The sequence below is a fragment of the Phaseolus vulgaris genome, chromosome 11 (assembly GCF_000499845.2).
Source record: "Phaseolus vulgaris cultivar G19833 chromosome 11, P. vulgaris v2.0, whole genome shotgun sequence".
Classification (NCBI taxonomy): domain Eukaryota; kingdom Viridiplantae; phylum Streptophyta; class Magnoliopsida; order Fabales; family Fabaceae; genus Phaseolus; species Phaseolus vulgaris.
In genome coordinates this window covers 10,126,872-10,142,963 of record NC_023749.2, presented here as the reverse complement: position 1 = coordinate 10,142,963, position 16,092 = coordinate 10,126,872, and the positions used below count along the sequence as shown (strand labels likewise).

Here is a 16,092-nt window from a genome sequence, read left to right as displayed (position 1 = left end):
GTATTCCACTGCTTTAAAATATTTAAAACATTTGTTGAGAGACAGAGTGGCAGACTAATTAAGATGGTGCGTAATGTTAGGGGGGGGGGGTGAGTACAAGTCTAATGAGTTCAAGAGTCATTGTGAAGAACTTGGGTTGCAACATAACATAATTTGTCCCTACACACCTTAACACAATGGAGTTGCTGAGAGAAAGAATAGAACAATCATGGACATGGCGAGGAGCATGCTTAAAGTGAAAGGTATGCCAAAATATTTTTGGGCTGAGGCCGTAACATGTGCGGTATATTTGATAAACAGATCACCCACTCGGAGTGTTCCTAACACAACTTCGATTGAGGCATGGAGCGAATTCAAACCCAATGTGCAACACTTGAAGGTATTTGGGTCAATTACTTATGCTCTTGTCCCCAAGGCAGCAAGATCGAAGTTGGATGATAAGGCAGTGAAGACCATTTTCATTGGATATAAGCATGGGGGATACAAACTGTACAATCCAATGACAACGAAGGTGATTCTCAGTCGTGATGTTACATTTGTCGAAGATGAGGAATGACAATGGAATGCAGCAGCTGAAATGGATTCGAAAAAAATGATATATTTACGTTTTGAACGATGATGTGGAAGATGGAGTCACTCTTGAAGCACCTGCAGTTGAACCTGAAGCTGTAATTCAACCTGAAGTTGTAGCTCCAATTGCAACTATGATGGAGCGATCAAGAAGACAACAACGACAACCTATACACCTTCAAGATTGTGAAGTAAATATTTATGATGAAGTTGATGACAATGGAGATTTGGTTCACTTTGCTTTTCTTGCAGATTCAGAACTCGTGAGACTTGCAGATGCCATTCAACACCCCAAATGGCAATAGGCTATGAATGAAGAATTGATGGCGATTGAGAAAAACAATACATGACAGCTCATTGATCTTCCAAAAGGACACAAAACAATTTATGTGAAGTGGGTGTACAAGATTAAATTGAAAGCAAATAGTGAGATTGATAGATACAAGGCAAGGTTAGTGACAAAGGGATTCGAGCAAAGAGAAGGCTATGATTACGAAGAAATATTTTCTTTTGTAGCTCGAATGGAAACAGTGAGATTAATCATTGCTTTAGCTGCACAAAGGCAATGGAAAATTCACCAAATGGATGCCAAGTTTGCATTTCTAAATGGTCCACTTGATGAAGAGGTTTATGTAAAGCAGCTGCCGGGTTTCATACAATCTGGAAAAGAGGAGAAGGTGTACAAACTAACTAAGGCTTTATATGATCTTAAACAGGCACCAAGAGCTTGGAACAAAAGGATTGACTCATTTCTTCATGCCACTGGATTCAAAAAAATGTGCATCAAATCATGGTATTTATGTAAAGACTAATGATTATGGAGATTTGGTAATTTTATGTCTTTATGTTGATGATGTGATTTTTACAGGAAGTAGTCTAAAAAATGATTGGTGACTTCAAGCATATCATGATGAAGGAATTTGAGATGTCTGATCTCGATCTTATGTCCTACTTTTTGGGCATTGAAGTCATCCAAGGAGACGATGAAATCTTCATTCATCAAAAGAAATTTGCTGCTGAGTTTTTAAAGAAGTTTAAGATGGAGGATTCAAACCCAGTTAAGACTCCAATTGAAACTGGAATTAAGCTCACGAAGGAAGGTGATGGGTGAACTGTAGATGCAACATACTTTAAGCAGATTGTTGGGAGCCTTAGATATCTAACGTGTACTAGACCCGACATATGTTATGCTGTGGGATTGGTCAGTCGATACATGGAGTCACCTCGACAAGTTCATTTACAAGCTGTAAAGAGAATTTTGCGCTACATCAAAGGTACTACAACTTTTGGTCTATTTTACTCTTCATTTAAGAAGATTGAGATCGTCGGATACTCAGACAATGATTGGGGTGGAGATTCAGATGAGAGAAAGAGCACTGGTGGTAATTGTTTTATGATCCGAAAGACTGTTTGCTTGTGGTCATCAAAGAAACAGTCAATTGTTGCATTATCAGTTCTTGCGAGACCAAGTTGGGAAGAACATGATCAAATTGGAATACTGTAGATCAGAAGATCTTATGATATCTGTTGGGCATGAAAGTTGTTCCAAATCAGAATTAAAGGAGGATGTTGGTTATTAATTCAGATTTTATTAGCCTTAAATGTTGGTTATTAATTCAGATTTTATTACCCTTAAATTATTTACTGTTAGTGGTCAGTTTACAAGACAGTTAGTATTCCTAATTTATTTATATATATATATATATATATTGTTGAAGTAAATCTCAAAATGAATATATCAGTTCAACAGTTTTGCAATTTTGTGCAATTACGTTCAATCAGTTTCTACAACCTTTTGCATTCCGTTATTTCCTTCAATTACTTTCTACAAATCTAAGGATCAAAATCATGAATAATTTCAAGCTTTGAGAATAAAATGATAATACCAATAAAAACTTAATATTATAGATAAGTATCATCTCAATACATGAGAGAGTTTGAATAAATTACTCCAAATTCCAAAAGAAAAAATTAGTCACTCATGGTGGCTATTACAAGCATGGACAGGAAGAAAAGAAGATCCAGAGTTTTTCTCCTTGACGGATGCCTCCTTTAGGGTTCCTTCCTTTGGTTCCCCAATGATGTCTAGGGTTATGCTTTACTCCTTCTATTTAACCTATACCTGGGCTTGGACTAAGTGACATATTTTTTCTTAATATATCCTTTTATTTCATCTCTCCTTAAATTCATGAAAATAAAACAAGATTGGGAATAAATCGTTTTTATTCATCTCATAAAGATTGACTGCTTTCTCTTACTCATACTGGTGTTTGGAAAACCTCTTTGTTGTATGAGGTATTTGAAAGATTGATTCCTTGCATTATTTAACTAACGGTTGTTTCCAGTCTTGGTAGTTGTGGTGTGGTTTGTGCAGGTCTCATCGGTAACTCCTATCTGGTAAGGTTGGATTGAGGTTTTGAAGGTATTGTGTGTTTGTGCAGGTTGTCTTGGTCATTTCTATTTGGCAGGGTCGGACTAATGATTTTGTTCTGAACTGCGATAAAGGAAGTGTTTTTTATGTATGCTTATCGGTTTGGTGTTGGAATCTTTATGATGTTTGAGCTGTGGAAAATGGATATGTGGCATTTTTTGGTTACTGGTGTGGCCAGATTGGGAAACTGTTAAGTGCTTTTTGCAGGGTATCTCTGGCTTATGCATCCTCCTCGTAGGATTGGTTTGTTGATGTTAGCACTTGGGTATTTGGTACAACTTAGCCTGCTACAAAGATATGGATTAGTTGTTGGATGTTATGTCTTGTATTGGTTTGTTGAGTTTGACACTTGGGTATGGTACTTCAGCCTGATGCCAAAGACTTTGTTTAGTTGTTGGATGTATTTAGTTGTTGGATGTATGTCCTTGATTGAGGGTGTGACCTCTTTGGTGAGGTGAGGTAACTGTATTTGTTGGGTTTCTATATCTTGTCTGGAATTTTATCTTTGATCTGTAGTGAAATGTTTGTCAGATCCCTAGTTGGTAGGGTACTAGGAAACTTGTTTTTGGAGTTTTGTATAAAGGTTGAGACACCCCCTGAAATGTCTCATTTTATTTTATTTATTCTTTGTTGATAAAAAAAATGTAAAAATGTTCAAATTCATAAATTAGAGGTTGAGTTATAACTATTTTATCTAGTATTGTTATTTTTCATTTTACACTATAATATACTATTTAGAAGTAACTTAATATTACAGGTAATTTAAAAAATAAATAAAACCAAGGTAAATTAGATAAGACCTATAATCAGGAATAGAGAAAATAAAACCTACAACTTAACAACTAGCCGTTTATATTTTTTTTATATGTTATTATACTAAAAAGAACATAAATTACGCACACGTAATTTGTTCTCACATTTAATAGTCCTATTTTTACATTTTTTTCCTAATTAATTGTAAATCAATAAAATATTACTATGCCTGGTTTTGAAATTATGATGACGTGTAAAAATATTTTGTAGCAAACTAATAATAATTACTAAACCTTTATACTTAGTAAGACATTTTCTATAAAAAATATGTGAGATTTTACGATGATCATAGAAAAATTCTAAAACAAAGTTCATTTCTTAAAATTCGCATGAAAAATCTCATAAAATATTAATTTTTTTTAACAGTGAGTCCATTAAATATTGAAGATATACATTACTCTTTCCTACAAGGTAGGTGAGCGAAAAGAGTATTAGTAAAAAAAACAACTCATATTAATTAAGAAATTATAGTAGCATAGCATGTAATTGCACCAATTTTATTTAAAAAGTAATAATTTAAGACCAAGAATAAAACATTTAACTTACGTTATTAAAGTAATAGCAATAATTAAAATAATAATTTATAAACAAAACAAATTTTTTTATAAGCTAACATGGTGAGGTTGTTAATTATATTCATTATCATGTTAGTTTAATGACCTTATATAATGTCTTACCGTAAGCTATAAAATTAATGGAGCACAATCACGTTATGTCAAAGATGGAATATTTCTAGTAAGTTATATTGTGTTAAGAATTTTACATTTACAAATTACTTTAAAGACAGATGAAATATAGATGAAATATTGTTGTGGCTTAAATATGAGAACATTCTCATTTTTTATTAAAAAGAAAGAGAATTTGGATAACATTTTATTACTATTGAAATAATTTATTTCAAAGGATAATAGAAGGAGGATTTTGTGCTGTCCTTTAAGATCAATTATTGGATGGTAAGAGAAGAAGTGAGATAGTAAAAATAAATAAAAGGAAGAAAATTAGAGTGAAAAAATGTGGTTTTTGAATTAGGTGAAAGAGAATGAAAAGAGATAAGAAAATTAAAAAAAATACTTAAAAAAAATCATTAATTAGATAATAATTTAATAGATAAAAAATAATTAGTCATTATAGTATATTAATTAAATTAAATATTATTTTAAATATTAAAAAATTATTAATATATAAAATAATTTGTATTAATAAATAAATTTTAAATTGGTATTTAATTAGTTATCAACTAATTAGATTATAAGGTTGTAACTAATTAAATACTAATTTAAAAAATATTTATTAATAATAATAATTATTTTTTTATATTAATAATTTTTTTAACTTTGAAGATATTATCTAATTTAATGATTATTTTTTAAAATTAATTTTTATTTAATTTTTTTAGTAAAATTGTATGTATATTTTTTTATTAGAAATAAGAGAAAAAGAAGAAAAATGATGAGTTTTCTTATACAACAAGCAGTGTGTTCTTCTATCTCATATTACTTTACCTTGTTAAAAGAAGAGACTTTGTGGAGAATGCTCAAAATTTTGCTTATACTACATTGTTAATGAGTGTATTATGATATTCCATAAAGTGGTTACCCTACTAAATGATTATTTGCAATATTGTCATATTCATTGTTTGGAGAATAGGATAGGAAAAGAACTTATAATTAATCATATAATTTTCCTATACAATACTATGTACATCTTAATCTATATAATCAATTATGTGTGATGCATAATTAATTATTGAGATTCTTCCCATAATCTTTGTTGTCAAGCTTTCTTATCATCCATCTCTCTTCAACTTTTCATTAAAATAATTTAAATTAAACTAGTGAAATCCTCTTATAAGACTCTTTCATTCAAATAATTAAATAAACTCTTTCCCACCCAATACTAAACCTACTCAATACATATTGATGTCTCTCTTTATCATGCAAATTATTGAAAAACCAAGGTAATTGATTAAACAAAATGTGAGTGAAGCAGTAAAAAAAATTTATGGTAACTTGATGCTTCTCTTCTCTTGTAAAAATTAAATTTCATTAATGTAAGTGACTATGAGAGGTTTATTCTATATTCATATATTTTACTTTATTATTATATTATTATGAGTATCATCATTATGGGAAGAAATAATTCTTTAACAATCCCCAATAATTAATAGTATTGACAAACCAAAGTGTCCACCATAACAAATGACATATTATACTGCTTCGTACAGTCACTTTCACTCTAGACCAACATTTTTTTTTTCATAATTCATATGAGTTCTTTCTTTTTGTTCACTTTCATCTGTCCTTTTGTTAAAAGGTAATGTTGAAAAGCACTAAATTCTTAGAACACATAAAATTTGTGTGTGTCATGTTTTCTTTTTCAGTTAAATAAAGACATCAACCTGTCCACTTTCCCATAAAGATTAGATCTGTGAAGGGATGCTTTTTATGGTGAATATAAATGTTCAGTTATTCAACTGTTTCTTCTCTTCAATTTTATTTTAGTTAAATAGTAGTTCTGTTATTACACAGTAGAAATTAAATAGTTCTTAAAACTCAAATTCTTTACCAAAACAACATTCCACCAAATTAGAAAGGGTTAAAGATTACTTACTATCATAGTGCTAGATATATAACAAGAATAGAATTAATCATCAACCATATTCAACCATTTATAATCAAAGAATAGTGCAAATAAATTAATAAATTTCTCTTTATTTCCGTTCGCAAATCACAATTTTCATTAATTATAGTTCCAAAATTATGTGGTTAACTTGGTGGATTTGAAATCCAAATTATGACACAAACATTAGAACTTGAAACATGAAACCGTTGGTGATGTTTGAAATGTGTCTTGTTATGGCAATGGATAACTGAGGGCATTTCACCCACGAAGGTGACACCCTTTTCTACATCCATTAATGGACACTGAATTTTGAAGGAAGAAGAAGATGCAAACATTGAAATAAACAAATAAAATAAGTTAGAATTATAAAAAGTTCAGTAGAAATAAACGAACAAAAATTGAAAGCTTGGAACCAGGTAGACCAGCTGTGTCTGTCGGCGAATAACCAAGCACACCCATAAGCACCCTCTTCTCTCTCTTCAAACTCTTCAATTCAATTTGTGACAGTTAGAGAGAGAGTGGGTGTGAGTGTCTTCAAAGTTTTCAATTCAGTTATGACATAGTTAGAGACAGGTTGTGTGTGTGTGTTTGTGTTGTACTTTGTTTTTTTCCTTCAACTTGGGAACAAAGGTGGAGACTTTCAATCATCTTCTTTTCAAATTCTATGAAAAAGCATCATGGGTATGCTATTAATGCCCGTTGGTGTTGTTGTCATGGGACTAAAGAGGGTCAATGGAATGACCCTATAGCAGAGTGTAGAGAAAGACGAGAAGAAACGCACACGGTGTTTGGGTTGCATACGGTTCTAATCTATTGAGGAAGCAATGTACAGCAAGTTTATTGCAACACTGGGTGCAGAAGAACAGTGGCTAGGACTATATGAGTACTTGAGGCTTTGGAAATGATTTCATGCGGAAAGTGAGGAATGTTGTCGCGTGCGATTGGTTGCTAGTTATTGGTTTTTGTTGGTTTTCTTCATTTTATTTGTGTTGTTTTGGGGTTTGAGGAATTGTGTGTTGGTGGATCGAGAGCAATGGAGTCTCGGATGGATCAGTATGAGATCATGGAGCAGATCGGTCGAGGAGCATTTGGAGCTGCTATTCTTGTTCACCACAAGGCTGAGAAGAAGAAGTAATAGTCACAACTTTAGCATTTCATTGATGGGGTTATGTCTATTTGTTCTTGAGATATTCTTTGATGGGTATTGGGTAGGTTCATAATAAGTTTCATGACTGAAGCTTCGTTTTATTGGGTTGTAGATATGTGTTGAAAAAAATCAGGCTTGCAAGACAGACTGAACGATGCAGAAGATCTGCTCATCAAGAAGTGAGTTGGGTTTTTGTGTGTTTCCCTGCTTGTTGATTTGCTTCACAGTTCATATTACCTGGAATCTGCTTTTTTTTTTATGGAAGAGATTTGACTGTTGTTGCTTGTCGAGAATTGTAGATGGCTCTTATTGCTCGAATCCAGCATCCTTACATTGTGGAATTCAAGGAGGCATGGGTTGAGAAGGTGAGAGAGACCCTTTAAGTCTTTCTGTATTCATAGTTTTAATTTCTTTCAGCTAATTACAGTATTGTACTCTGTTGTAAACTGGAAGTGTGAGAATTGTGACTGTTTACTTCTATTCTAAGCACATTCTATTTCTTGTGCAGGGCTGCTATGTCTGCATTGTCACTGGATATTGTGAAGGTGGAGACATGTGAGCATATCATACTACCCATGCTCAATCTCTTAAAAATTTTATTATACTTGTTATTATATTTGATAGTTTATGCTTATTTTCTCTTCAAATATGGGACAGGGCTGAATTGATGAAAAAATTAAATGGTGCTTACTTTCCTGAGGAGGTATTCTTGTCCCACAGTTGAATGTGTGTTTATGCATGTATTCTTTTCCCATGGCTTACATTGAATGTTGTCGAAATTTCTCAGAAACTCTGCAAATGGTTCACTCAATTACTGTTGGCAGTGGAATACCTGCATTCAAATTTTGTTTTGCATCGTGACCTGAAGGTATGCTTATATGAAACAAACTATTGGTCTATGATTCTTGTCCTTGATTTAAAATGTATTAAGTCTGATTTTGTTGACTCTGCCGACAGTGTTCCAACATCTTTCTTACCAAGGATCAGGATGTTCGCCTAGGTGAGTTAACCTACCATCTTTGATTATATTGGAGATGGATAGTTGACTTCTCATCTGAATTTGTTGTGTATTTTCCTGACAAATAGGGGATTTTGGCCTTGCCAAGACACTAAAAGCAGATGATTTGGCTTCCTCGGTATGTTTAAAATGATGTTGATTTTTTCTTTGTCTTCTTTCAATCCAAATTATTTGCTTAAAAAGATCTAAGGGTTCATGCTAAACATTTTTCTATCAAGTTTCCATAGCACTCTTGCATTCTTCTGGGTTACAGCTTAAGAGTTTCTCGTTTTTAAATTGTATTCTTTCTAGGTCTTTTGTGCACACATTGAGAAATACTAAGAAGACATCAATGTTATTTCACATATAGTCATAAGTAGTTGTTTTGGACATATCCTAACTTTTGTTTCCTATATCTGTTTGAGAACCAGAGGCTTCAGTATTAATTGCTACTGGGTTTTCCTCTATTGGCCATGCTAGGACTAGTAATATCATCTCAACTATGTTTAGTTAAAATTATCCCGCTGTTAAATTTGTTTCTACAAAAAAGTGGGACAACAATGTATTAATATTTGCTTCTTGCAAAACATATGTTTTCAGTCCCATACCCTTCCATATTTGGCAGCTCCTTTATAAATTTTTTTAGATAAAAGAAAAGAGTGGAAATAGGAATTGAGTGTTGTTTGGGCAATTTGAATTAGCTTGCTTGCTTGAAATTTCATAGATAAGACCAACATTTATTGCTCTTGTTGATACGAGGACAACTTCTTTTTCTAGAATTTGGGCTGATTCAGCCACAGGATCATGTGATTGTGAACTTGTTTATTGTTTCTCATCTTTTTGTGTGGGCAAATTTACATTTTTATGATGTTTTACTTCTAAAGTTATAAAATATGACATTAGTACCAATTATTTAATCCATATGATTAGCGTTACATTTATATACAAATGCATAGTCACCACATATGGAATTAATAGCTGTTGTAACTGTGCAGGTGGTAGGAACTCCTAATTACATGTGTCCTGAACTGCTTGCTGATATACCATATGGATTCAAATCTGATATTTGGTCACTAGGTATGTATTTTAAGTATCCAAAACTTGCAGATTTGGTTTTGCTGGGGCTAAAAGGCATTTTTCTTGTCCAGGGTGTTGTATATACGAGATGGCTGCTCATCGCCCTGCTTTTAAAGCTTTTGTAAGATTTCTTCTGATTTTTTTACTTTAAATTAGGTATAGGTATAGGTAGGATGTAACTTTAGTGAGGTCATTTAATGCAATACCCTCATGTCAGATATGAACATAATATTTCATTTCTCTTGTGGGTTGCCACAATTGTCTAGTGGAGGTCAGACGGAACAATTGTTACAAGTAATATGATATCGAGTGACGGAGGCCAAGTAGGTCAAATCAAGCTACACCTACCAGATCGCCATTGTGGTCTATATTTTAATTTCGTTATCCCCGTATATGTACCAGTGTTCTAAATTTAAGCTTGTTTTGTAAACTATTTTTACTGCTGTTTGTTCAGTGGAATAATACTACTCAACAAATAGTTTCCTAATATTTTTCTTGAACTTTGTTAACTAGAGTGGCTAGGTGACGTTTGCTTGTCAGGGGAATATGTTTCATGTGATTCTTCACACTAGATATTTATGTATATGGAGGTAACTCACCATGGTTTATTTCTTGGGTTTTAACAAGGGCATGGTAAACCATGTTTCAGGATATGGCAGGATTGATAAGCAAGATAAACCGTTCTTCCATTGGCCCTTTGCCTCCATGTTATTCCCCTTCCTTGTAAGTTTCTTTCTACTTGTGTAAGATTAATATTCTTTTGTCACTACCCTTTCTGATGAAATCAGGTCTACAAAATATATAGTTTCTACTTTCTAGTATGCACGCATTTGTTGTGATTTAGGCCATAGGATTTTTTTGTTGTGCAACTCCAACTTTGTTTTATTCTCATGAGCCATTAATTCCTTTAGTTTTTCTATAATCTTGGTTGAATATGAACTGTTAGTTTTCCTGAGCCACTTAAAATGAAAAAAAGAAAAAACACATTGCTAGTGAAATCGTGCATCTTAAGTTGTTTGTACTATGCATATAGAAAGGACCTAATAGATCATTGTTTGGGAAATCTGAAGGATTGCATCGGAGTTAGGGAAAGTTTAAAGCTAACTTGTAGCAGTTTATGAGAAAGATGATTTTTTTGCTTACCAGTGCAACGTCTTATTTTTCTCTCTGCTAAGCGTCTTAGTTGTTGACTATTATTACCTCAGGAAAACACTGATAAAGGGCATGCTAAGAAAAAATCCTGAACATCGGCCAACAGTAAGTCTCTCTTGAGATCAAATTCATTTCTAATGTGGAAATGGTTTTCTATCATTGCTTTTCCTAAATATTCTCACTTCATATTTTTACAGGCATCTGAGGTGCTTAAGCACCCTTATTTACAGCCTTATGTGGATCAATACCGTCCAGCTTTCAGACCTCCATCAACCTGTTCTCCTGAAAAATCAATTTCTACTGTCAACTATCCTCGAAAAAACATGGCTGAAAGTCAAAACAGTAATAGTTCCAACAGTGATAAAGATAGTTTGATGTCAAATGAGAAAAACTTTGCAACAGCGGCATTACCGAAGTGTGATAACAAAGCCACTGAGATGGATCAAACATCTATCGATGATGATGTTTCAGAGGAAGAAAATGGCCCTGGTAATGCCAATGGCAATACCAAAACAGGTGAGCAAGAGGTGATGAAACCATCTCATAATGCACACCATTCTCATGTTGAATCTAAGCAGCCAAAAACAATTAGAAATATAATGATGGCCTTGAAAGAAGGAAAGGCTAGAGAAGCTACTTCTCCTATGAGAGGCAATCGCATAAAGCCTGGTGGTGTATCAACAACACAGAAAATAAGTACCGAGACACTGTCTAAATTGCCTAAGCCTAATTTTATTGTTCCTATTGTGAAACCTATGTTAGAGTCACCAACTATTTCACTTGCACGGGCAACCCCTGACTCTGCAAAAAAAATTCAGGGGTCACATCATTCAAAGCAACAGGTAATCAGCATTTTTAAATTATCTATGTTCTCAGCTCTTTCTAAAGATTTCCTCATGACATTGAGATTTATTTCTTGCATTTGATTACTTTGTGCTGGCAGTTTCTGATGGTAGAAGCCTCACCAAAACTTAAAGCTAGACATGATTTGACTCCGCCACCTGCAGTTGTCAAACAAGTAGATGGAGATGTAGTTCCTCCCAAGCCAAGACAAAGAACTCCCCCAAGCTTACTTAGAAGACCTTCATTTTCGGGAAGAATGAGGCTGGCTGGAATTGATGTTCCAAATGCACCAAATGATACTGGAAAGCTAGGCACAGATAAAATAGTTCAGGAACATGAGATGAGCCCGTGTCAGCTGGCCAAAGACAATGTACCAAATTTTTCGAGACAGGTTACCAAAGAGCCTCAGAAGGTTTTTGAAAGAAGTTCCAAAGGAATGCAAACAGACAGCAGCAATTCTGCTTCATCTTCAGTTTCTATCCGAGGTGAACTTGCTGATGATGCTACAACTTTTATTGACATGAGAGAGCAGATGCTTCCTGTACATGTGAATGTAAGCCACATTGTAGGTGTGGAATCATGTCCTGACAGCAGCCCGCCGACAACTTGTGCACATTGTAAGATGGTTGAAAATGTTCCTAAAGATTCCTGTGAGATTGCCATGAATTTTCACAATACTATAAGTAGTAATGAGAAAGTGAATTCCAGTTTAAGTCTAGATCACCATGTTGAAGATTCTGAGGTAACACTTGCTTCAGAAGGTGGTCTTCTTAAATCCCAGACAACTATGTCTACTACATCCGGCTGTGATAATGGATCTGTTGATCCCTCTGCTGGAGCCACCAAAGAAATCAAAGATTTTCAAGATATTACCAAGGAAATGCCTTTGGCCAAGAATACCCAACGCGCACCCACAAGTTCTGGAGAAAAGTCTGCTCATGTAGAAGTTAGTCCAGAAAGTGAACCTGATCTATTTGTTCAGCCAGCACCTGGATGTAAGTCCCCTGGTGATGACAAATTCACTGTGAGGGAGCGACTGTCACCTGTGGTTGAAACGGTTCCTCTGGTTACCCCTACTAAATTATCAAACCAGAAAGTTTTGCAAGAGAAAGGAACTGTGCTGCAGAATCCACCAGAAAGGCCTGATACTGGTCATCTTCCTCCAGCCTTTGACGAAGTTATCCATGTCATACGCCATAGTAGTTACCGTGTTGGCAGCGATCAGCCAGTAAAGGAATCGGTAGAGATGGGAGTTCAAAATGTAGATGTTGGTAAATTTATCAATGTTGTGAGGGATGATTTAGAAATGAGGAACATAACGTCACCTTTGACACTCAAATCTTCAAGTTGCTCTGATGTTCCAAGCTTGAAATCTGATCAGTTGGAAATGAAAAACTTAAACACTCCTCCCATCCTTAAATCTTCAAGTTTCTCCGATTCTTCCAGCATGAAATCAAGCAATTCTGATCATCCTGGTCTTAAGGAACAAGATGTGAGTAACCCTCCTCCTCTAGTGTCAGAACCTGAATCTACTGAGCTCAGTAAAAGTAACACTCCTGTGAATGAAGAGAAACTACCAGCAAAGGAAACATTGGATGTGAAATCTTTCAGACAGAGAGCAGAGGCACTTGAAGAGCTCTTGGAGTTGTCTGCAGAGTTGCTGCAGCAAAACAGATTGGAGGAACTTCAAGTTGTTCTGAAGCCCTTTGGGAAAGATAAGGTCTCCCCAAGGGAGACAGCCATTTGGTTAGCCAAGAGTCTCAAAGGAATGATGTCTGAGGAAAGTGGAGGACGCTCTTCATAAGGTATCTCAATTAGTGAATTCTTATGTGATAAATTGGCTTGTATTTTACGTTTAAAATTTGTTCTTAAGGTTAGTTCATAGCTATTCAAGTACCTCTTGAATCCACAAGAGAACAAATTGTCTTTGTCCCTTTTTTCATCATTGTAATTCTTTCAGTGCTTTTATGCTATTGTAAATAGTGACCATACAAATTAATAACATTCCTTACTATTAAATAGCATGGACATTTTGTGCCCCCACATAGTTGTTACTTATTAATGTATATCCAAGACATTCTATGATTAAATGGAGCTAGCCAAGAAAACAGAAAAAAATAATTACGCAATCAACCACAAACAGAAAAAGCATACCACAATTAACAATCAGATAGCAATGTTTTGTCAACACTGTAATTTTCAACCAGGATGATAAATACTCTTCATATTATATTCTAGACACAAATAGGAATGTTATCGTAAAATCCTACGTTAGTTTTCGTGTAGTTACCTCATTGCAGCGTGGTTTCCTAGGTTCCCTCATTTCCTAGAAGCATCCTGGAACCTTCCTCACGCGCTTTACTACAGCTTAAATATGTGGCCTTTTATGTGTGTTTTCATTCTTCGTATTGTTTTCCTTCTATTTCATGACAATACTACCAGTTAGCATTATGATAAGACAAACCCTTCTTCCAAAATCCAAACCAAACCACTGGGAACAGATCAATTTATATATATAGTTGTATCAGTTATCTCGAGTTCAAATCTTGATATCTGCAAACTACTTTAAATACCGAAAAAAATAGATTCGCTGTCCATAGTGATCGTACTTGAACTAAACAGGTTTAAGTCTCGTAGAGAGTATTTGTGTCAGAAGCCAAAAAAATCCAAACCAACCAATGGTTGCGACCAACACCCACATGACAAGGTGCGGTGACAACCGTTTTTACCGCAAAATAACACTTTTGTTGGTTATCATCTTTGTTTTTTTTATGGTTGTTATCAGCATAGCATGGCTTGTCATGCACCCACATGATCCTGGTTTTAGAGTGACATCACTTTCTGTGACCAACTTCGCCCTCTCAGAATCCCAAGTACTAGGAAGGTACGAGGTTGGCCTAACCATAACAAACCCAAACAAGATCAAAACCCAAGTGGTGCTTCTCCATTTTGTCTGCTTGCGGCTTTACGATCAGTTGCTCTCGGAGGCTGCAGTGCAACGGCAGCAACAACGCGTGTTCCTGGAGAAGTTGACGAACATGAGTGTGAAGGTTGACTTTGAAGTGAGGGACCAACACAAGGTGGTGCCTCAGGTTCTGCGTGAGGATTTGAACAAAGGGGTGGTGAACTTCAAGGTGGTTTTGAAGGTTAAGGTTAGATTCGAAGCTGGAATATGGCCAAGCAAGGATAAGATATTGGATGTTTCTTGTGAGGATCTGGATGTGGAGTTCCACTCTCAAACAAAAGACACTGGCAAGCTTTTGGGTATTGGGAAGAACTGCTCCACAAAGAATGCTGCAGGGAGAGCATGATTAGGAAGATAGATTCTTGTCGAATGTTTTATATTCACTCTTTTTAACATTTACTTTTTGTTTATAGAAAAACAGTAGTATTAACCAAGATTATAGGAGAGAACAACTTCAAAATTTATAGATGATTCATGTCTTGTTTTACTCGACCAAGATTACTACTGTTCTTGATACATGTTATGCAGTGAAGAAAGTTAATGTCATGTGTTAAAGTGTGTTTGTTCTACTGTCAAACATTAGCAGTATGAATTCCAACGTATTTCATTGGAGAAGTAAGAAAAGGGTTACTTTGGTAAAAGACCGTCCAATATAACCAAAAGAGACTCTTACTAGTTGGGAAATAGAAGAACGTGGGACCACAGATCTCGTCAGAGGAATAATGGAGATTATTGTATCAACTTTTTATTAAAAATCAATTTTGCAATATTTGACTTTTTATTACTCAGATATTTAGTGGAATACTTAAAAAGTGAAATAAAATTATATTTCGTGTTCATTTTTTCATAAAATTAAAGAAAAAAACATCCAAAATGCAGAGAAAAGGTCAAACGTATCTTCCTGAAAACTAGAACCCAAACTGGAGGGAACGCATATATATATATTGAACTTTTTTTTCCTATATTTGCTTGAAAATCAAAAGTATTATTATTCTAATAATTTTTTATATAATTTAATTATAACTTTTTTATTATATATATTTTTAAAACCATCACAATAGTTGTATACTCTTAGAGTGTCAACGTATATATATATATATATATATATATATATATATATATATAAATAATGTAAATAATTAAAATAATACTTCATCAAACTTAACGTGTATTCGAATAGGAAATTTCAACAAGGAATTCATTTTTAAAGAAAATTTAAAATGTTTTATAATAAAATATGTTGTTTGGATAATTTTTTTTTAAAAAATTTAAATTTTAGAATTTTATGAGAATTGTTAGATCACTTGATGTTAAAGAATTTCAAGTTTCATTAAAAAAAAAGCTAAGAATTTGCAATTTTGTATATTTCCAAAAATTCATGTGTCTCCTCTTCATATTGAGACGATATTTTTTTTATTAATATCGATTATGTCTCTTTTATTGATTTTTATAAGAATTGTTTTTTATTTAGTTAT

At 33.9% G+C, this 16,092-nt stretch overlaps 3 protein-coding genes across 3 annotated transcripts; all 3 read left to right on the top strand.

Moving 5' to 3' along the window:
• The first annotated feature begins 1,453 nt into the window (after window positions 1-1,453).
• LOC137833975 (uncharacterized mitochondrial protein AtMg00810-like) lies at window positions 1,454-2,074 on the top strand. The gene is made up of 2 exons (XM_068642046.1): window positions 1,454-1,677; window positions 1,777-2,074. Exons 1-2 carry the CDS (start codon window positions 1,454-1,456, stop codon window positions 2,072-2,074), a joined length of 522 nt encoding a protein of 173 aa, XP_068498147.1.
• A 4,401-nt stretch (window positions 2,075-6,475) lies between these two features.
• Window positions 6,476-15,194, top strand: LOC137818035 (serine/threonine-protein kinase Nek5-like). Its single transcript, XM_068621259.1, has 14 exons — window positions 6,476-7,567; window positions 7,696-7,762; window positions 7,883-7,948; window positions 8,092-8,138; window positions 8,241-8,286; window positions 8,371-8,451; window positions 8,541-8,583; window positions 8,670-8,719; window positions 9,576-9,657; window positions 9,729-9,778; window positions 10,307-10,380; window positions 10,863-10,914; window positions 11,007-11,651; window positions 11,753-15,194. The coding sequence occupies exons 1-14, from the start codon at window positions 7,470-7,472 to the stop codon at window positions 13,454-13,456; spliced, it is 3,105 nt and encodes a 1,034-aa protein (XP_068477360.1). The 5' UTR covers window positions 6,476-7,469; the 3' UTR covers window positions 13,457-15,194.
• LOC137833968 (uncharacterized) lies at window positions 14,454-14,963 on the top strand. The gene has a single exon (XM_068642041.1). It carries the CDS (start codon window positions 14,454-14,456, stop codon window positions 14,961-14,963), a length of 510 nt encoding a protein of 169 aa, XP_068498142.1.
• Window positions 15,195-16,092: the final 898 nt, after the last annotated feature.